This window comes from Phycodurus eques, unplaced genomic scaffold (genome assembly GCF_024500275.1).
Source record: "Phycodurus eques isolate BA_2022a unplaced genomic scaffold, UOR_Pequ_1.1 contig_25, whole genome shotgun sequence".
Taxonomy (NCBI): Eukaryota; Metazoa; Chordata; class Actinopteri; order Syngnathiformes; family Syngnathidae; genus Phycodurus; species Phycodurus eques.
In genome coordinates, this window is record NW_026904022.1 from 40,909 (window position 1) to 64,502 (window position 23,594).

Here is a 23,594-nt window from a genome sequence, read left to right on the forward strand (position 1 = left end):
ACCACTGTGCGGTGCTGCGACGACGGAGGACATGTCTGACAAGGTGCACGTTGATGTCATTGCAACAGGAAGCGAAGGCCGCGCCTCCTCAGCCACAAGTCAGCATTCACGCAGACTGCCAGTGCAGACATGAATCGTGTGCTCGTGTGCGTGCTGACGGCTGCTTTGAGTGTCGGTGAGGTCATTTGAGGTCACTGCTGCTTTCAGCTGGCGTCTGAACCCCTTTTTCGCTCTCTTGACAGGAAACGGTCAGCAAACGGTCCACCAGCCGGCGGGCGATGTCTACGCTGTGGAGGGCGCAAGGGTGACGCTGGACTGCAGCTTCGACAGCACACGGAGCGACGACTGGATCTTCTGGTACAAACAGCAAGTGAAGGCAGCACCCGAGTTTGTTCTGAGCATCTCAAAGTTCGATCAGGGCAAGACGGAGAAGAAGTACGCCGACAGGTTTCGCTCCAGCGTGGACGCCAGCACCACGCAAGCTCCTCTGCATATCGAGAGCGTGAAGCTGAGCGACTCGGCACTCTACTACTGCACCCTGCAGCCCACGCTGACACATCCGCTGGCGTGCCTGCACAAAAACACCTGCACCCGTCTCGTGCCACGTCACATTGGGGGTGTGGAGCGAACGGCTTGATTTTGAATGGTTGTTAACAATTTTCTCTTTGGTGTGTTGAATTTGAAAGAAATATTTTGTTTATATGTTGCCAATGAAAGAAATGAGATCCACTCACAGAAATGCACAATCATTCACACCATCACTGAGCGCGAACTGAACCCGAGCTGCCTGCACAGAAGTCAGGTGATAGACCAGTGGCTTATAAACATGCTTTGTTAAATAAATACAATTTAAAAAAGTACAGTATGCGATGGGGAAGAGCATGCGTGTGTGACCCCGAAACAGCTCTGCGGCTGCCACTCACACGTACACACTTCCTGCCTGAGTTGAAGACGCACAAAACAAACAACACGCTGCTCCACCTTCTCATCAGGGTCAACAAGGTCATATGACTGACAGAAAGTCATGATGATGATGAATATCACATATATAAACTACGTTAGCATTTTCAAGTATGGGCAAGCTTGCCCCGGTGCGCTGTCACCCTTGCACGCTGTCCCGCGGCCTTTTCACACGACTCAAGTACAGTGTGAAAAGGCCTTTCTACCTGACCTCCATTTCCTCCTTACAATGTACAACCCCAATTCCAATGAAGTTGGGATATTGTGTTAAACATAAATAAAAACGGAATGCAGTGATTTGCAAATCATGTTCCACCTATATTTAATTGAAAACACTACAAAGACAAGATATTTAATGTTCAAACTGATAAACCTTATTGTTTTTAGCAAATAATCAATAACTTTTATGGTTGTCATGAACGGAACAGAGGATAGGACCCAAAAATGTACGACTCCAAAACAGTTATTGATTATTTGCTAAAAACAATACATTGGAATTGGGGTTGTACATCCGGTCCCAGTAAGCTTTTAAGACAGGAACCATAACTGCTGTCATCTGTGACGCAGGTGCCATGGCGACCACTTCCTTTGGAAAGAGTCGCGAAGACACAACCGATATCAAAAACACAGGCAAACTCACATCGTAATGTCTTCAACATTTTGTTAGCCACATTTGAATCATAGATGATTGTGCAGCTTTGCTGTCGTCTTAACTTGTTCTGAATAAAGTATTCATAACAACAATAATTGCACGGCGATTGACTCCCACATGCCAACGAGCACGCCTTCAATGTACTGTATAACATGTCACTCATGTCAACAACTTCCCTGTTTGACACCCTGTTCACTATTGAATGCTATTGCGCATTGTGTCATGGCTTCCCTATCAATTACTGACATAAGATGAGTAAGTATAGCATTTGCAATGAATGATTTACTGATGAGTATGGGGTACTGTATTCACTATTGAGTACTGGTACAGTGATCATCATGTAGTATGAATGATTTATTATTCATTACTGTGTATTGAGAAGCTTTTTGGCCTATTTTTCTTCATCAATACAACAATTGATTTATTGGTTGTCTTTATTTGGCACATGCCATTAAAAAATGACAATAAAAACAATCTGCAGTCAGTGTGGATGGAAGTTGCAGAAGATTATCTCCAGAAACCAGCATGTCGGTGTCATCTGCAATATAGGATACATTTCAAGGATTTTTTCCATTGCAAATATAATTTATGTACGTTAAATAACATTGGTCCCAGCACTGACTCCTGTGGGACACCAGCATTGTCCAAGAATTCTGACTGATATCCAGCCATCATCACAAACTGTTGCCTTTTCTCCAAATTGCTCCTCACCCAATTCAAAACTCACCCCGAATCCCATATTGTTCGAATGTTGTTGTTGTTAATGTTATTAATTTATTGTGATTCATTGTCTCAAATGCGTTAATGTCACAATCACAATTTTTTTGTTGTCCATTGAGTTAGGGATTTCTTTGATGAGTTCTGTTCAGGCTTGGGCCCTCTGAATTCATCGTGACTCTTGGTGAGTATTTTATTTGTGTCTATACATTTGCATTCGCTGTTATAAATTTTCACTAATTCAATTGAAATTTGTTTTAAATGTTCTCTTATGAGGATACTTATACTAACTTATTTTTAGATTCTTATATTTATTTTCTGCTTTCTTAGTTCTGTGTTGCAAATTCTCTCTTTTCCTTTTACGAGCAACTTTTTTGTCATATCGCAGTTTTCACAAATTCATCAAATGCAATAGTCACATCCATTTCTTGACAAATTGAATCCCATTGTAATCAGGTTGTTTTCCAGTGTAGCCACAGACTTTTCTGTCATAATTCATTTGTATTGTGGGGTGTTCTAATTAAGCAACACCTTTTCTTACAATCTCATTTTATTGAACTTTTGTTGATTTAATGACACATTTTATTGCTCACTGACATGAAGAAAACTTCCAAGTTCAATCACAAACACAGGAGGAAGAGGAAGGTGGTGGTGTGGCACTGGCTACTCAGGTGCGCCAAACCACAGGCACAGTGTCATGACACAGTTGATGGCGAGCGTCTTGGCGAAAACCAGGCGGAGGGCGAGGACGGTGACGGAGAGGAGGTTCACCTTCCCGTCTGCCAACGACAGGCACGTTTAACTCAGCCCGGCAGACTGCGACTCTCGCATGTTCAATACCAACCCGGCACCAAAGCGTCCCGGCACCGCCCTGGTCCCATGTCACCTGTGGCGGCACGACAGGAAGCGACATGAGGCGATGACTCCATGTAGTCGACAAGAGGCCGAGGCCACTCTCCTCACCTTCCTCGCACGTGTCGTTATGTGCGGCTGACAGCAGTGCGACCTGGTTGAATAGCGAGTCGTCCGATATCCGCACGGCGTGTGACTCCTCGAACATGTCTCCTTTTCCCGCCTTCTCCGTGGCGTTGTGTCGGCTGAAGCCGGTGGCGAGGCACGCCTTCAGGTTGCCCGCCTCAAGTTTGTAGAAGGACGGCTCAAAATCTTCCCCTAATCACCGACCGCATTCTCTCGTTAAGCAGGGAAAACGCATCGTGACAATTGGGCAAGAAGCTTGCGCTGTTGAAGGATACACATCGAGGAACAGTTCGATGTGTTGCGTTTGAGCATGTGGGAGTTTTACACAAAACATGTAACATTTGGACAACATGTTCTGACCTGTTGCACAAGCAGAACATCTTGACAACAAAAGTCCAACGTTCAATTAAATTGAGCCGACAAGTGGAATTTTCTCTGTTTCTACTCACCAGGTTCTACACTCAATCGGATTCCGCGTCCAAACATCAACGAGTCGACATTTACACAATGTGACGCTCATACACAAAAACTCTGCAGCAGACCACTTTCTGTTGTTTTAAATATCTATTTTTTTTTCACTTACAGGCCTCCACTGTCACTCTTCCCACTTCCAAAATGCAACCTGCTGAGTTCTGACACACATCAGTTGTTTCCTTAACAAGAATCTCACTAACTTCTCCAAAAAACTGAAAACTGTCCAAACAACAAACAGCAATTATACAAAATAAAATTAATCTCATCTGTAAATACTTTGATTTCTGGCTGCTTGAGGCTTCATGTTTCCATTAACCAGGTTCTACACTCAGGATCTACACATAAAGCTCGATTTACCGAAAACCAAACTTATTCACGAATGATTTTCAATGTACTATTTTATTCAAAGTAACAAGAAATTTGAAAAAAAAAAAAAACTTTTCGTAAATATTTTCCATTCCACCTTTTTTCACCGAGTGATGCAGTTTGGGTTGCGGTGTTTGCTTGTAGCTTGAAAAAAAAAAATTCTACAGTGAAAACATTTTTTAAATAATCATCTGCATACATTTTAACTTCTGGGTGCATTTTTGTCAGGTTCTCTGACTTTCCAGCCTTCACTTTAATTTCATGAGAAAGAATATGTGGAACTTGATGTCACTTTGGGACAATATGGTCCACTACTGTTCTGACCTGTTGCACAAACAAAACACTGACACTCATACACAAAAACTGCACCAGCTAACTTTCTGTTTCAGTTTTTAATTCAAACTAAACAAATTTCATATTTTTTTTTTTTTTACTTACAGGTCTCCACTGTTACTCTCGTCCCACTTCCAAAATGTAATCTGTTCGTTGTCACACATTAGTTGTTTCCTCGACAAGAACTTCATGAGAGGCTTGAAGGAGAATCTTTTAAGTACCTCTCGCATAAATAATATTACCAGTGTTTGGATAAACTTCGTCAAGTTCATCATATATTTTTTCAAACTAAACAAATAAATAAACACACATATCCTCCCAGATTCCAAAAACATGTCTCTCGTCCAAATTCCACTGGGGATAGGCTACAGTTATCCCGGAACCAGGAACAGACTCAGCGATATCGAAAACGGACGATAAGAACGTATTTTATCTTTTTCATCCCATGTTTTTGACAGCAGTTTGGGTTGTGGTGTTTACATTGGAGCATAAAAGCAGAACTTACGAGCCTCCACAGTCACTCTGGGTCCGCTTCCGAAAACGAATCTCCTGTTTCCTGGCACACATCAGTTGATTCCTTAACAAGAACCTCAAGAGCAGCTTCAACAAGAAAACGATGACAATCTTTATGGGACGGCATGGCTTATGTGTTCTCCCAACCAGAAAGTTGTGGGTTCAATCCTGGGCCTCTGTGGCCATTCCGAACTGTCCTTGAGCAAGATGCTGAACCCAAAGTTGCGCTTCACGCTGTGTGATCAGGTGAATGAGGAGAAAGTGTTAAAGCACTGAGTACCTTGAAGGTGGAAAGGCACGATACAGGCAAAAGCCCATTTACTTTACCTACGTCCCCACACACGAATTATAAAAAGAAAACTATCACCATAATGTCAGTGTACCAATTGACTTGTAGTTCCCGGTGCATGTTTCCATTCACCAGGTGCTCCACTCAATCTAGTTTCACATCCAGATGTCTGAAGACCAAACTCATTAACGATTTTCTTATTTTTTTCAAATTTGAATAACAAAAAGGACATTTGTTTTAAGCTTTTTCACAGGTGTATTTCTCTCCACAATGGTGTTCTTCGGGGGAATTTTTCACAGGTGTTAGCCTCTGCAGTGGCGTTCCTCAGAGGATCATTCCTCGTCCCACTTGACTTTTATGTCATCCATGTCGTCTAGACACCCTTCGCTGTGTATATATGATGTCATGAAGCATGTTCCTCCATGTTTGCATCAAACAAGCTGGGTACATTTTTATCTACAGACTCAACGTGTTGCGATATGCCAAGATGTGATACACAACAAAAAGCAGCTGGATAATCCAAAACGTATCAAGCAGAGAAAGACAAGTAAATATGTGATCCGTGATAAAAAAATACTAACTACAGTATTTATAAAAAATCCTACTGTTTTCCACCGTCAAGCTTGTCCCACCACAGCATCCACACAACAACACACACTGACACAAACATACAAACTCATTGGCCACGCCCACCACAGTAATAGCTGAATTTTATATTGCACAAGTTAACATTTGGAGTTTGTTTGGTGGAGTGATAAAAAAAAAATGCACACAAATGCTTATCGTTTATTCAAACTGCAACCTTTTAAGTAAAAAAGTAAAAAAAAAAAATTTAAAAAAAAACTCCAAGGTAACGCTATAGTAGTCATAAGTTGTTATTTTTTGTTTGTTTCTCTTACAGCTAGTGTCCCATCTTATTTGTAATTTTTCTGTCTCTCCCATATCAAACTTTGTTCCATCAGTCTGCACATTTCAATAAATATCCGTCATAATACAAAAAACCACAGAGCCAGTCTAACTTTTGTGTGGCACCGAAAAACTGCTCCAGCATATTGAAAAAAAACAAATTTATTGACACATAATTACCACAACTATGTACAACATAATTCTAGTCCTCTTTTCACTCCGCTCGTATGTATTGTATGTATGTGTAGTATGCTAGTTTTGGTTCATCCAGTTTAGACAGTGATACAACACCTCAATTGAACTGTAGCCATCTGGAGACACTGGTAGATATAAATGTGTGTCATATGGATAGCTATGCTAGTCAACATTAAAGTTCTGAAGAATTTGACCCAAGGATGGCATATAGGCTATATAGGCTGAACAGGAGGGGTCCAAGAATTGACCCTTGAGGGGGTCAATCAGGATATTGCCATTCGATGAGATTGAACACTTCCAATGATTACAAAATAACTCTTCCTCCAGGTCGGATCTGAACCATTTAAGGACTGTTCCATTTAGTCCGACCAATGTTTCCAACCTGTTCAGCAGTATGTTATGATCTACTGAATCAAATCCCACACTGAGATCCAACAAGACAAGAATTGACACCATTCCTGAGTCAGTGTTCAACCTTGTATCATTTAGCACTTTGACGAGAGCTGATACTGTACTGAGATGAGTTTGGAAACCTGATTGAATTTTTTTCAAAAAGTCCATTTTAGTTTAAATAATCACTACGTTGATTAAAAAAACACTTTCCCGACGATCTTGGCTATGAGAGAGACGGGTCTATAGTTAGGGCAGCTACTGTGGGTTCTGTGACCTTTTCAGTTATTGCCAAGTATAGAATGCGCGTTATGTCCTTTTCTACCATAGGAAGGAAGAAAAATAGGACCCTACATGCTGAAGTAATGGTGGAATGCTCTGGATCACTTGTCAGTTCTATCATTACAGGCTCACAGCTAAGAAGACCGAGCTCCTGCAGACTAGTCTCTCCCGAAGTCGGTGTTCTTTGATGAAAATGCGCAGTCGTGAATGACGTTCCTCCTGTTACTGTTTGCGTGGTATCCTCATCTCTAACACCATGTCATGTGAAAGGAGTTAAGCTTCAATGGTGTTGGCACGACTCTTTTTGTCATTGGTGTGTGTTCCGGATTTTGTCTTCCCCCCCATTTCACACACACCTGCTCCTGTGAGCATCTTCACCACCTGTGCCTCGTTCACCCTAATTACCCCTTTTATTTAACCTCGTGTCTCATTCCCTCTCGTCGCCAGTTCGTTGTACCTTGTCGTCGCGTTCCAGCATTCCTTGTTTCCACGTCACAGACTCACAGTAAAACTTGACCCTGTTCCGATTATCGACCTCGCCTCTTTGCCTCATGTTTTTGGATACTGTTGCCTTTCTTGGATTGCCTGCCTGTGTACCGACCTATGCCTTTCTATTAAACCTCTCTTTTTGGAAACTGTCCATTTGGTTTGGAGTCTTGCATTTTTGGGTCCTATCCTCTGTTCCGTTCATGACAGAACAAACTGGCCATAACATGGACCCAGCAGACTCAGACCCGGTGCGCAAAGCCCTTCAAGCGCAGGGTCAACGCCTCTCGAAGCAGGATGAGCAGCTTGCTGCCCTCCACCTTCATCTAGAGGGACTGTCAAGGCATCAGGACAATATGATGAGACAGGTGGCCTCGCAGTTTGAACTTCTTATGAGAATGATTCAAGAGAAGGAACCAGTTGGCACCACACCCGATACTGCCACGGTACCAACATTTCCATGTGAAGCAATCACTGTGCAGTCACCTGCCACCTCCGCTGCTGTCTGCCCACAGCTCTCTCGATCGGAGAGGTTCTCTGGAGATTCTGGGCAGGTTATGTCATGGGGCAGCAATTTCGCCCGGAACTGTTTCAAGTCGCTATGTGATTTTCAGGGCTATGTTTCTCAGGACAATCCACAGACCCCATCTGGGGATCCTGATTTATCTCAAGTGCCCACCTGTTACCAGGATATTAAAGATGTTTTTTCCAAGTCCAAGGCCAAATCCCTTCCACCCCACAGACCTTATGACTGTGCTGTTGACTTGCTGCCTGGAACCACACCCCCACGAGGGAGGTTGTTCTCTCTTTCAGGGCCGGAACACAAGGCCATGAAGGAGTATGTGGAAGAATCACTGGCAGCCGGGATCATTCACCCATCTTCATCCCCTGCGGGAGCAGGATTTTTCTTTGTGGACAAAAAGGACAAGACCCTGCGACCCTATATCGATTACCGGGGTCTCAACGAGATAACTGTAAAAAACAGGTACCCTCTTCCCCTCATCTCCACTGCCTTTGAGTTCCTGGAGGGAGCCAAGATTTTCACCAAACTGGACTTAAGAAATGCATATCATCTAGTCAGGATAAGGGAGCGGGATGAATGGAAAACAGCATTCAACACACCAACGCGACATTATGAGTATTTGGTAATGCCTTTTGGACTTACTAACGCACCAGCTGTTTTCCAAAACCTTGTCAATGATGTCCTGCGTGACATGTTGAATGTTTATGTTTTTGTCTATTTGGACGACATTTTGATATTCTCCTCGGGTGAGGAGACTCACATTGTTCATGTCCCCTCTGTATTGCAGCAGTTACTGCAGAATCAACTATATGTCAAGGCTGAGAAATGTGAGTTCCACAAGGCGTCCGTTTCTTTTCTGGGTTTCGTCCTGGCTCAAGGTGAAGTCAAAATTGACCCTTGCAAAGTCGATGCCGTTATTAATTGGCCTACTCCCACGTCACGCAAAGATGTACAAAGGTTCTTAGGGTTCGCAAACTTCGACAGAAAATTCATCAGAAATTTCAGTTCTATAGCCTCTCCTTTGCATGATCTTACCTCGCCACACAGACCTTTTGTATGGAACCCGCTTTGTCAGGCAGCTTTTCAAAAACTTAAATCGAGCTTTACCTCCGCTACCATCCTTACTTTGCCAGATCTCAAACAGCAGTTTGTGGTAGAAGTCGATGCGTCTGATGCCGGAATAGGAGCAGTGCTCTTCCAGAAATCTCTCAAGGATGATAAATTACATCCTTGTGCTTTTCTCTCCAAGAAACTGACACCAGCCGAGAAAAATTATGACATTGGTGACCGTGAACTGCTGGCAGTCAAGGTGGCTTTGATGGAGTGGAGGCACTGGCTCGAGGGGGCACAGACTCCGACAGATCACAAGAACCTTGAGTATATTAAAACTGCTAAAAGATTCAATGCTAGGCAGCCTAGATGGGCTCTGTTCTTTACTAGATTTAATTTCATGTTATCCTACCGACCTGGTTCTAAAAATGGTAAGCCAGATGCTTTGTCACGTATTTTCTGCGAAGAGAATTCTTTGTCCGACCCCATGACTATTTTGCCCAAGTCATGTTTCATTTCCGCTTTTGTTTGGGACATTGAAACTGCGGTTAAAGGGGCTCTGAAAAGCACTCTTAGCCTTGAAGATTGCCCTGAAAACAGGCTTTATGTGGTTCCGACCTTAAGGGGAAGAGTCATCCACTGGGCTCACACGAACCGAACTGTATGTCACCCAGGCATTGCCAAGACTCAATCAGTGGTCGAACAGCGCTTTTGGTGGCCTCATGTTAGGAGGGATGTTATCGATTACGTCAATGCTTGCCAGGTATGTGCTGCCAACAAGCCCTCTCATCAACGTCCTTCTGGGGAGTTGCGACCCCTGCCAATACCACAATGTCCTTGGTCAGACATTTCCATAGACTTTGTGACAGGATTACCAGCCTCGAAAGGTAATACCACAATTCTCACCGTAGTTGACAGGTTCTCTAAAATGGCTCACTTCATTGCACTCCCGAAACTCCCCTCAGCTAAAGATACTGCAGAGTTAATGATCAATCAGGTATTCAAATTCCATGGTTTCCCCAAGAATGTGGTGTCTGATAGGGGTCCCAATTCATTTTGCAATTTTGGAAGGAGTTTTGCAATCTCATAGGTGCTTCTGTCAGTCTGTCATCTGGGTTTCACCCTGAAACCAACGGCCAAACCGAGTGGCTGAACCAGGACCTGGAGACTGGGCTCCGATGTCTCGTTTCACAGGAGCCGCGATCCTGGTCTCAGAAACTGGTTTGGGTCGAATTCTCCCACAATTCCCTCCCCTCTGTATCCACTGGTCTATCGCCATTTCACGTTGTGCATGGTTACCAAGCATCTCTGTTTCCTGCCATAGCCCCAGAGTCCACAGTTCCAGCGGCATTGATCTTGGTGAGACGCTGCAGGAGGACCTGGGAGCGAGCACGCCAGATGCTGGTGTGCCAGGGGCGGTCCTACAAAGCCGCTGCTAACCGTCGGAGGACACCGGCCCCGAACTACAAAGTGGGTCAGCGAGTTTGGCTCTTGAACAAACATATTCCACTCCGGATGGAGTCAAAGAATCTCGCTCCCAGGTTCGTTGGGCCCTTCCCCATCACAAAGATCATCAACCCTGTCACCGTGAAGCTGAAGCTCCCAAGGTCGATGCGGGTCCACCCTGCTTTTCACGTGAGCCTACTCAAGCCAGCCCGGGAGTCCCCTCTGGTCCCGCTTTCCAGGCCTCCTCCTCCCCCCCGGTTTGTGGATGGGGGCCCTGTCTTCTCTGTGAAGCCGACTGTTGTCGTCTCATCGGAGGGGGTTTCAATATCTGGTGGACTGGGAGGGCTATGGGCCTGAGGAACGTTCACGGGTGCTGTCTGTGTTTATCATGGATGATTCGCTCATTCAGGACTTCCACGTTGCGCATCCAGGGGCCCTGGGGCCGTCTGGGGCCGGCCGTTAAGGGGGGGGGGGGGGTACTGTCATGGGTGTGTGTTCCAGGTTTTGTCTTCCCCCCTGTTTCACACACACCTGCCTCCTGTGAGCATCTTCACCACCTGTGCCTCGTTCACTCTAATTACCCCGAGCATCTAACCTCGCGTCTCATTCCCTCTCGTCGCCAGTTCGTTGTACCTTGTCGTCGCGTTCCAGCATTCCTTGTTTCCACGTCACAGACTCACAGTAAGACTTGACCCTCTTCCGATTATCGACCTCGCCTCTTTGCCTCATGTTTTTGGATACTAGTAGAGTATCCAAAAACAGCAGTTGAAGAATGCTCTCCATGCAGGTTTAAAAGATGCAATTCGCAGCTGGGTTAACAAACATCACATTGGCCTGCCAACAGGCACCTTGGAGAAGTATGGAAATCAAGCCCTCCATGCTAAAAGAAATTAAATAAAATAAAATATCCAGATGTGGAATATGAGAGGAAATTGGCAAAAATAACACCAGCCAGAGTCACTGTGACTTATTTATACACTGATACAGAAAGTACAGCAGTTGCAGGAGTGACATTCAATGAAAAGACGGAAGCACTGTTTAGAATGTGGACTCCACCCCACATCTTTTTGTACAAAAATAGACATACAAAATGGAAAGACTTGGGAACAATAGTTGAACAAGGTGAGAAAGCAACTGATTGGGTTACCTTTCCAACCAATACAGAAATAAGTGCCTCAACAGGAATAGAAAGAAAGGCACTATTTTGGACAATTCAAGCACAAGAAGGGATACACCTACATTCTCAGCAAAAATGAGACTTAATGTTCACTGAGGATGAGGAGGATTTGTTGAAGGGAGTGTCAGAGAGGTGAGTTGGGCTCTCCTATCTCTGGGGTTGAGGTCACCGAGGTGGTTAAAAGTGGTGGTTAAAAAGCTCCTCGGTGGCAAGGCCCCGGGGGTGGATGAGATTCGCCCGGAGTTCCTCAAGGCTCTGGATGTTGGAGGACTGTCCTGGTTGACACGCCTCTGCAACATCGCGTGGACATCGGGGACAGTGCCTCTGGATTGGCAGACTGGGGTGGTGGTCCCCCTTTTTAAGAAGGGGGACCGGAGGGTTTGTTCCAACTACAGGGGGATCACACTCCTCAGCCTCCCTGGTAAGGTCTATTCAGGGGTGCTGGAGAGGAGGGTCCGTCGGGAAGTTGAATCCCAGATTCAGGAGGAGCAGTGTGGTTTTCGTCCTGGCCGTGGAACAGTGGACCAGCTCTACACCCTTTTCAGGGTCCTCGAGGGTGCATGGGAGTTCGCCCAACCAGTCTACATGTGTTTTGTGGACTTGGAGAAGGCGTTCGACCGTGTCCCTCGGGTGGTCCTGTGGAGGGTGCTTCGGGAGTATGGGATACCGAATCCCCTGATACGGGCTGTTCGGTCCCTGTACGCCCGGAGTCAGAGTTTGGTCCGCATATCCGGCAGTAAGTCGGACTCGTTTCCGGTGAGGGTTGGACTCCGCCAAGGCTGCCCTTTGTCACTGATTCTGTTCATAACTTATGGACAGAATTTCAAGGCGCAGCCGAGGCGTAGAGGTGGTCCGGTTTGGTGGCCTCAGTATTGCATCTCTGCTTTTTGCAGATGATGTGGTTCTGTTGGCTTCATCAAGCCGTGACCTCCAACTCTCACTGGTGGAGTTCGCAGCCGAGTGTGAAGCGGCCGGGATGAGAATCAGTACCTCCAAATCTGAGACCATGGTCCTCAGTCGGAAAAGGGTGGCGTGCCCTCTCCAGGTCGGGGATGAGATCCTGCCCCAAGTGGAGGAGTGGCAAAGAAGGAGCTAAGCCGAAAGGCGAAGCTCTCGATTTACCGGCCGATCTACGTTCCTACCCTCACCTATGGTCACGAGCTGTGGGTCGTGACCGAAAGAACGAGATCCCGGATACAAGCGGCTGAAATGAGTTTCCTCCGCAGGGTGTCCGGGCTCTCCCTTAGAGATAGGGTGAGAAGCTCGGTTATCCGGGAGGGGCTCAGAGTAGAGCTGTTACTCCTTCACATCGAGAGGAGCCAGATGAGGTGGCTGGGGCATTTGATTCGGATGCCTCCCGGACGCCTCCCCGGTGAGGTGTTCCGGGCACGTCCCACAGGGAGGAGACCCCGGGGACGACCCAGGACACGCTGGAGAAACTACGTCTCTCGGCTGGCCTGGGAACGCCTCGGGATCCCCCCGGAAGAGCTGAATGAAGTGGCTGGGGAAAGGGAAGTCTGGGCGTCCCTGCTAAAGCTACTGCCCCCGCGACCCGACCTCGGATAAGCGGTAGAAGATGGATGGATGGATAGATTATATGTATGAGTTGGGACAGCGTGTTTCCGGTGACGAGAGTTGATAAGCACAAACCTATGTTTTCCACAAAAGGTCTGGGATTAAACAAGGGTGTTTATTGTAGTATAGTTTAAAGTGTAAATCAGATAAGGGTGTAGGAGTTTCTTGCAGGAAAGATCTCACCAGGGTGCATGTGGAGGCCACGGAGAAAAGATGTAGGAGAGGAGGTGGCTGCGAGGAGCCACTGTGGACATAAGATGGAAGACCGCGTCTGGAGCCAGCAGCAAATGGTCATCATTCTACAGGACAATGAGGACGTCAGATGGGACCTGGACCAATCAGATGACGACGATTCTATACTTCCTCTTTGAAACATTGTATAAGTCTGGGGCAAGAATAATATATAATATAATTGTAGCTCTTTCACGAAAACGAACACGCATGGAACCTCGAGAGTAATAGGTGATTATAAGATTTTGTTTCTGCAGTATCAATAGTGGTAGAAATTAACTTCAATCCGTAGCCAAGAGGGGACATCTGGTGGTGGTGTGGAAATGCTAGACTATTTGATAAATTGCCAAAGAATGTAACAGGTCTCTGTGCTCTTGTAACTTTGTTGTTGCCGGTATCAGCACATCCCATGTCTGCACAAGAATTAACAGCTCGTCTATCCACTGTCATGCCAGAACATTGGCGACGTCAGAGAGATAAGCAGCAGACTGGCAGGGCCAAAATGATCCAACATACATTGACGCCGTTGGTGTTCCCCGTGGTGTTTCAAGTGACTACAAATTCGAGTATCAAATCGCTGCAGGATTTGAGTCCTCGATCTGTTGGTGGTGGACCACCAACAAAAACGTAGACGGAATCAACTACATCCATTACAATGTGCAAAAATTGGGCAATGGTACACAGAGTGGGTTTGAGCCTGTACATGAACAGCTATCAGCCACATCACTTATGGCATTCCAAAACAGGATCGCTGTTGACATGTTGTTGGCTGAGAGAGGAGGAGTATGTGCTATGTTCAGGAGACCGATGCTGCACATTCATTCCCAACAACACAGCTGCGGATAGCAGTCTCACCGATACCATAGAGGGACTCCGAACCCTTGATGGTAAAATGGTGTTGACACCTCCGTGTGGAACTCCTGGATGAATGCCTTTGGAAAATACAAAGCCGTGGTGTCCTAAATTTTGGTAACAATCGCTGTTTTTACAGGAATTTAGACCTTGTGTGGATGTTGTTGTATTCCTTGTCTGTGTTCTCTCATTAATAGATTGATAACAACAGCAATCTCACCCATGGATAACCGGATGGGTCAAATGTATCCTTTACTTGGTCCTGACTCTGAAGATAATGACAGTAACGAAGATAATGACGTGTATTATGACCTGCCTGATTTATTTCTAGATCCAGGTGACTATGAATAAAGATAAACATTGCCTCTGAGTGTAAATGTATTTGTTTTCATAAAAATGATCTTATAGTCGAAAATCTAATTGAAGTGACTGATGTAAGGTGATGTGAGAATTTGAGTCAATATGTGATAAAGAGGAGGGAAATGTCAGAATAAAAGTATATAAATTATCTCATGTTTACTCTAATCCTATTTCAAAGCATGCATTTAGCAGTATAATGTTGATTGAGTATAATGTTGATTGTATCATGTAAATTGAAATTGTCTGTGAGTCTGTTTACATGTTGCTGCTATGTGCTCCCCCAACTTTATAGCACCAACAGCTGTGTAACTAGGAACCGCCCTAAGGAAATAAAAAGAGAGGGATCGACAGAGTGTGTTCAGAGCGGTAGGAGTTTGTAAACTGCGAACAACTCTGAGCGTTCTCCTCGCGAGTATATAAACCATCTCTTGTCTTCCTTCCTTGTTTATTGTTTATTGTTTATTAAATGTTCTAGGTTGTTTGAACCTGACAAAAACACACCAGGAATTTGTCTCCGGTAGTTGGAGCCGCTCTAGTACGACAACAGACGGTCAATTGACAGAACACTTTTGAGACATAAAGACATTGACAAAAACCAAAAAACAGTCACTGAGCAATAAAGGGTTGTGAGTTGTCTGGTAATGCCGGCACATTTTTTTGGTTTGTTTTTCTTTTCAATTACTTCAATACCTGCTTTAGCATTTCTATACCCGCTTTCCTTTTCACACAAATACTCAAACTGATCCAGTTTGGCTCATTCAAAACCCATTTTATGTCTCTCTCATCACCCTCCGTTGTACCAGTATTGGACTCTGATCGCTACCGACTGTCGTGTCCTCCATGACTTCCCACTCACAAATTCCTGCCAGACCTCCTGACACCAAAGTCAAATCCAGTGTTGAAGTATTACCTGTGTGAATATTTATTCGGGTGCCTCTCCCATCATTTAAACACACCAAGTGTCCCTCCCCCAACAATTCTCCATTTTTATCAGTATTCCCTAACTGGTTTGTTATTTCAGGTCGTGTTCGAGGGTCCTTTTTTTTTTTTAATACACGTTGTTTGACACAACAAACAGCTTTTATTTGAGTATTTCCGTTTCTTGGCAGTGTGGATTTGCATATTAGCTAAACATTTAGTTCGACCCGAAACATTTAGATTTAACAATTATATGTAAATATATATTTAAAATTTGGGTTTCATATTTATATAATATTTATAGATTTAACATTTAGGTATAGATCCAACATTCATCTATAGTTTCCACATTTAGTTTTAAGTTTATATTTAAATGTATATATATATAACGTTTATATTTAAGATTCGTATTCAGATGTATATTTAACATTTAAATATATATTTAGCATTTCGATTTGAGATTTAGTTGTAGCATTTAATATTTGGATTTCATTTTAAAGTTGATAATTATTGTTCTCAATGTGCAGAAAAGTGATTCTCGAAAATTCCAATTTTTTAAATCACTGTTTGAAGCTAAATGTGGCACAATGTTATTTTCATTGTGAGCCGCTTTACAAACGGCACGAGGATGCGACTGCATGACTGCCATCGCCATCTGATGTCGTATAGCTGAAGTCTTTCAAATCTCAGATTGTTCTGTCATTAAATCAGATTTTGGCGGGATCAAAATGAACACTTTAACCTTATTTATATATATTTCACAAAACCAGTCAAACATCAAATGTTCTGTTTCTGCAACACAGAAATACGATTGGTCTGGACCTTTATTGTAGCTGACAGTCTGTGGGTTTCCATGACAACAGAAGACTGTTTACTCGCTGTATGAGTCGACCGTTTAATGTTTATGTATTTATATACATACATTTTTATAGCTTCGTGGTCACAGTTGTCTGTTAAATCTGTTTGAATGTTTTCATGGGAAATATTTTGAGAACAACTTCCTGTTTGGGTCAAATCTGCCCGATGCCGCGAGACAGTCTGAGCGACCCGGAGAAAGATGAGAGAGGATGATCTTGTGGATGACTTGTACTAGCTGCCATTTATCTACTGCCGATTTGTAAAGCGCACCTGTAAGATGAATCATTGCCTTATTTTGCTGAGCTTCTGTGTCAATCAAATGAGTTACAGATTGATTCATGTGATCCCTTCTTTCTTGTTTTAAAAATCGGAGTCAAAATATGTAATCGTGTTTTTAATGTAAACACATATTGTTTTATTCTCAATGATGAGTCCACATTTTGAGACTAATTTCAAACAACATATTTTGCGATGTGCAACGGTCACCTGTTGGTGTCCGGTTTGATCCATCCCAAAAATAATTGTACTTTGTGCTTGGAGCTGTATTGAAACGTTTCAGTGTAATCAAATACAGAGAATATGTGAAAAATAAATAGCTACGTTTGACAGACAAGACGTGTACTGCATGAAGTTTGTTTCAGTGAAAATGACGCGGGACAATCACACCTCAAAACATGCAAATTGTGACGCCAGGCCATTAACGACTCACAGAAATTCGTAATAAACTCCAATACCTTTTCTTTTTATTGTAATTATGATTAGGTTAGTGTCTGTCCGGTGGGGAAAATATTGCCATTAATATATGAAACCAAATTCAGGTCATCTTTATGATCAATTCATGAACACAAATTAAAGATCTTAGAACTTAGCATAGTCATTCATGGTTCCAAAGAAAATAACACCGTCATACAGACGTTTGTCGCCTTTAATCTGAGATGAATACACACTCGTACTGTACCGTATACTTTAGATGAGGCAGTAGGACTACTTGAATGTTTGCTTAACCTGACACTGCCTCCACCAGCTGTTATCTCACTTCTTGCACTTTGGCACCTGGCAAATCTCAGTTCAACCAATAATAAATCCGTCAAGGTTTGCTCTTAACAAGTCCAAGCGTCAGCAATTCGAGTCTCAAAACAAAAGCACAACTCCGGCAAGCAGGAAGTGGCGGAGGGTGTGGGGTGGTGGAGGTTGGCTGGGGGGTGTGGAATTGGGTCCCTGCGGCCGGATTTTGGGGCGCCTCGGCGGGGCCCGTGGACCATCCCGGATCCCTCGGTGTGGGACCTGCCCCGTCTGCAGGGCCGCTCTCTGGTGGACCCCAGGGCCCGACCTCGCCGCCTCTCAACTGTGGGATCCTCAGCCCCCGCGGTGCAGGCAAAGCAATTCCAGGACACTTGCGACGGTCATTGTGCATGCGAAACGGTGTCAATTCACTTGCGTGTCTCCGCAGGCACAACCCCCTGGGACTTATTCGCTGGGTGTGGGGCCACCCACTCATTGTGACAAATAACTTCTGACTGTGCGAATTTCTTTTGTATGCCCTCACTCAACCTCTGGTCCTTTAGACATTTCTAATAAACATAGCCACTCCCACCACACTTCAGTTGTACAGCGGAGTTCACGACCCTTCTCCTGCATGCCTCCCCTCCTGTCCTTGTCCTGTCTTGACCTTCCGTCGCAGAATGTCGCACAACTGCACCATACAACAATAATATCAAATGCGTCATTGTTATCGGTATATAATGATTGACTTGCCTCATCTTGTTCACAGCTAGTGCTTTGTCTTTTGTTTTCTTCGTTTCCATATTATTTACAGTCCCCTCCAAAAGTATTGGAAGGGCAAGGTCAATTCCTTTGTTTTTGTTGCATACTGAAGACATTTGGGTTGCAGGTCAAAAGAGGAATATGAGCCGTTCAGAATTCCAGCTTTTATTTCATGGTATCGAGATGTGTTAAACAACTCCGGACAGAGCACCTTTGGTTTGAAGCCATTCACTTTTCAAGTGGACAAAAGTATTGGGACGTGTGACTGATGGGTGTTTCGAGTTGCCTTTTAGATTGATTGCTTAAACATTAGATAGTGCTTGTTTTTGGCTTGGGGTTTCACCTGTGAAAACTGCTCTCAATGGGACACAAAGAAAACCATTTTGAGGCTGAGAGAAGAGGGAAAATCGATCCGCGCTATCGCACAAACCCTGGGTATAGCCCATTCAACAACTTGGAATATCCTGAAAAAGAAAGAAACCACTGGTGTTCTGAGCGACAGCCATCAAACAGTTGATGACAGAAATATTGGGAGAGTTGTGAAGCATACAAGTTCAAAATGACAAAGGCAAGTGAAGCAAAATAAACTTGCATGCCTAACTTCACTTAACTTGCATTTGTAACTCCAGCGACATACTATGTTAGCCGACAAGAGTGTTCTCAAGTGTTCCTAAGCCCAAGTGGCAATACCGTAAAACTTTACAGGATACTGTTTTTAAATGCACTGCCACCTAAGGTGATCGAAGATCACAGGTATTCATTTTTTTGCTTTGGGCCTTTTGACGATATTATGGAGCGCGAATGATGAAATCCCGAAATTCCGTTCTGCTGATCTATTGGCTTACTCACTTGTTCACAAAGGGGCGAACCTCGCCCATCCTTGCTTTTGAATAACTGAGCCTTTCGGGGATGCACCTTTTATATCCAATCATGACACTCGCCTGTTTCCAATTAACCTGTTCACCTGTGGAATGTTCCAAAAAGGTGCTATTTTTTTTTTTTTTTTTTTTTTAGCATTCCTCAACTTGCCCAGTCTTTTGTTCCTCCTTGTCCCAGCTTTTTGGGAACGTGTTGCAGGCGTCGCATTCAAAATGAGAAAATATTTGAAAAAAAAAACAAGAAAACAAACAAACAAAAAAGAATAATGTTCATCGGTTTGAACATTATATAGCTTTTCTTTATTACATTATACATACATATACATTTAATGTAGGTTAAAAAGGATTTCCAAATCATTGCAATCTGTATTTTATTACATTTTACACAACGCCCCAATTCATTGTTAGTAGAAAAGTTCATCTCTATAATTTAGCTGCCTTAAGCACTTTTTAATTTTGTGTTCATTTGTTTGTTATTGTTATTGGAGTGGACGACTGGTTAGAGCGTCTGCCTCACAGTTCTGAGGTCCCGGGTTCAATCCCCGGTCCCGCCTGTGTGGAGTTTGCATGTTCTCCCCGTGCCCGCGTGGGTTTTCTCCGGGCACTCCGCTTTCCTCCCGCATCCCAAAAACATGCATGCTAGGTTGATTGACAACTCTAAATTGCCCGTAGGTGCGAATGGTTGTTCGTTTGTATGTGCCCTGCGATTGGCTGGCAACCAGTTCAGGGCGTACCCCGCCTCCTGCCCGATGACGGCTGGGATTAACTGTAGCACGCCCGCGACCCTCGTGAGGAGAAGTGGCTCAGAAAATGGATGGATGGATGTTAATACAGATACAAGCACAAAGTACATAATCATTTTGGATGGAGGTTGGGACACCTGGTGGTGACCATTGCACACAACAAAATCTAAATGTTGTAATTAAAGTTAGAAAACATGAGTGTGCAGATCGGGGTCACTGCATGTAAAACAAATGCAGGTGCAAAATATCTCCAACATCATGACTGACTTTGAGTCGTAACAGAAGGTCTCATTGGTATTATCTTCAGAGGAATGTTATCCATTGTGTAAAAGTAAGGGAACATTTTCATGTTACCTGACAAATGGGGCCAATTGGGAAAGTTGTCTTGGAGTAATTCTTTGTTTGTAAGACATTCAGAGAGTGAAAGTGATCTTTCGTTAGTGTCCACACGAACTCGGATTCTCTGCACTTTCACTGGCGGAGTCCAGGATACACGTTTTTGTCGAAACATTTTGGATTTAGTTTCACGAAATCCAGAGATCCTTTTTAATATGCTACTTTCCCAATAAGAGTCTTCCCATGTATGTAAAGACATTCTGTATTGGCCTTTAAAAAATTCAATGGACCATATCAACCAGGAATCTGGGCAGTAAAGGTTCCCCCACGCCACCCCCAGTTCCCACTCTGAGTTGTCTCCCACCTCAACATCCCACATGTGTGTTCCCGAGTCCAAAGCAGAACCGAGCACATTTTCCAAGCTTGACCTCTCTGGATTCTTTGGACGCTGCGCTCCTATTCTAAAACTCACACTGGTCAGATCTTCAGACAGGTTGAGTTCTGGAACGGCCGTATTTGGGTCCAGAATCACGGGACTGTAGGAGACCATCTCCTTCACTCGTTCCCACACGGTGAACTTGAGGTTGCCCACGTGTTTGGCTTCATCCAGCAGAGCTCCTGGGAGCAGCCTGGGCTTGTCGGGCAGTTCTTGGATTCTGGTCATCGCAACCTGGTATTTCTTCACGAAGGAAACCTGGTCAGACATCAGCTGTTCCTCTGTGGTTCGGATCACATCTGAGATAGCGCCAATGTTACTGTCGAGAGCCTCAATCTTCTCCTTCATCATCTGACTCTTCATCTGTTCTTCCTTATTCACAGCAGACAACTTGGCCTTCTCCTCAAGCTGCAGGAAGCGACGAAGCTCCTCAAAATCCTTTTTAATCTTTTGTTCAACCTGGTCCCTCTGGACCTTGATGTACTCTGCTTGTTCGTAGCAATTGTCTCTAATCTCGTAATAATCTTTCATTTTTCTCTTCATGTCCTGCAGGGCTTTCTGGAATTTCTCTCTGTGGTCTCGCGCAGCTTCACTGAGGGGTTGGAACTTGTGGCCACAGTGTGGATGTTTGCATCTCTGCAAATGAGGCACACAAGCTCCTGGTGGTCCAAACAGAAGAGTTTCAGTTTCTCCTCATGCAAGCTGCAGATAGCCTCTGACTCCACTGAGGCTTGTGAAAGGGCCTCACCCAAATTCCTCAGTGCCAAATTTGTAGGTGGATCCAGCGTTTTACACTTTGTCTCGCAGACTGGACACGATCGATCTCCTTTCTCCTCCCAACGCTGTTGCACACACGCGCGACAGAAGCTGTGACTACACGGCAGTATGACGGGATCTTTGAAGATGTCCAAACAGGTTGGACATTGGAGATTGTCCTCAACTCTTCTAGCCATGGTCCTTGTGAAGACACCGTCTCAGGCTACAAGCTTCCAACCTTCACTCTCAGGAGAGCTCCAGTGTGTCTGCCTTAGTCGCAAGTGAATGGGTTGTTTAATGTCCAAAAGTCCACTTCCTGTTTCCTGGAGCTGTGCTTTTGTTTTCAGACTTCAATCAATCATACTTGGACTGTTGAAGACCAAACCTTTATAACCTAAAATAAAAATGCACATCCGAAAAGGAGTGAGAAGAAGAACAATTTATAAGCTCTCACCACTTACACATGAATTCCAAAATGACATCTGCTCGCATGCTGAACATCCCCAGCAAGGAATGCTTCTCTTCTACTCGACAGCTTTGCGACTATTTACACCACATTTTCCCATAGACAGCACTAATATATATTAGTTACAAACAAATTAACCCTATACACGTATAAACACAAATATCAGTAATAATCCGTGGAAACGCCAAAGTCAAACCAAAGCCTCAGTCTTGTATTGTCATCATCATTCAGTCTCGTATTTGTTTGAACCCAAAATTGAATGAATTCATATCTGGACATTGCTTAAGCGTTATTCCCAACCCATTCCACAACTTGAGCCCACATACGGGATGTTGAACATGAATATCATATTTGTGAAGTTATGTCGTGTTTGTCGAAATGTCTGTAAAATGCACTTTTAGAACTTTTCCGGTTGCGTTATTGCTCTTTGAAATAAATCACCTTTTTATTCACTTGGAGCAGATAGGGCTGAATGTAAGCACAATTGAAACACATTCTTGAGTAGTAGCTTGGGAAATTGACCAATGTGACCCTTCATTTATAAATGGAAGTTTCAAAAGGTAAGTAAATACTGTCAAGTAGGTTGCCAAGCCACATGAAGCAATGGAGTGAAAGGTAGTGATTGGCTTATGTGGCTGGGTTCACGTGAGTGAGCTCAGCCCGTTTCAATTCCTGGTTTAACCACCAGAGGTCGCCAAACCAACTTTAGATCATGAGTAGGAGTCGCCAGTTCAAGCAAACGTCTTCTTAACCACCAGAGGTCGCCAACCCCATTTTCAGGCCATGATTAAGAGTCGCCAGTTCAAGCAAACGTCATCTTAATGTCCTTATACTATCAAAATCCATATCACAATAAACATACACATACTGGTGTCAACAACTTTTAGATCTAATTAATTATATATCCTTGATATACTTTTGATGTATATGCTCTCTTTGATGTTCTCCTATATAAGATCATTTGATACGGAGTACAGCAAGCCTAGTGAGGCTGTTTTACCTTATTCTTACTTTTGGATAACTATTAGACAAAGCTTGGTGTTATTGAACGTATTATTTGAGTTCAAGACATATGTAATATGCTTGGAACTGAATGTATTGCTGAATACCTATTTGAGTGAGCAAATGAGGGTCGAAGTCAGGACACGCTGGAAAGGTCGTAACAGAACATTTTAGAACGAGGGGGGTCTAAGCCCAACCGAGGTGGTGATAAAGACCCTCACACTCGAACGCACGGGGCTCGCTCATCCATCAGGCTACTGGGATTGCTTGTCTATTTTTGGGGAATTTCCCTCCTTAATTGGGTAATCACCCAATTGATCACCCCTTAAAGCTCACTCAAAAGGATATACTTGTTTTATGATTTTATACTTTTAACTACTTCAACTTCTTTTCATTTTTATTATTATTATCATTATTTACTCTATTACATACCCTTGCTGTCATGTTAATATTCTATTCTTCAAAAATCACTTTATTAAAAACCTTGATTTAATTCTTTTCTATCTTTGTCATTCTTATAATATGAGTTGTCACATATATAACACTCAACCCGTCGACGACGCTAATATCACCGGGTCGCAATACTAACCCAAAAGTAACTCGTCGATATCACTTCGGCTTAATACAAAAACAAATCCGTACGGTCCTAATAAGGATTGTTACATCTGCTCGGTCATTAATA

The 23,594-nt window shown here is 43.8% G+C and overlaps 1 protein-coding gene and 1 gene segment (V, D, J or C); one reads left to right on the top strand and one right to left on the bottom strand.

Moving 5' to 3' along the window:
* The first annotated feature begins 104 nt into the window (after positions 1 to 104).
* Positions 105 to 1,838, top strand: LOC133398179 (T cell receptor alpha variable 14/delta variable 4-like). The segment is given in 2 exon segments: positions 105 to 175; positions 243 to 1,838. Coding segments are annotated over 2 exon segments (441 nt in total).
* Positions 1,839 to 4,458: 2,620 nt separating this feature from the next.
* Positions 4,459 to 21,641, bottom strand: LOC133398213 (E3 ubiquitin-protein ligase TRIM35-like). The gene is given in 3 exon segments (XM_061669827.1): positions 4,459 to 4,471; positions 20,543 to 21,312; positions 21,315 to 21,641. Coding segments are annotated over 3 exon segments (1,110 nt in total).
* Between the last annotated feature and the right edge of the window lie 1,953 nt (positions 21,642 to 23,594).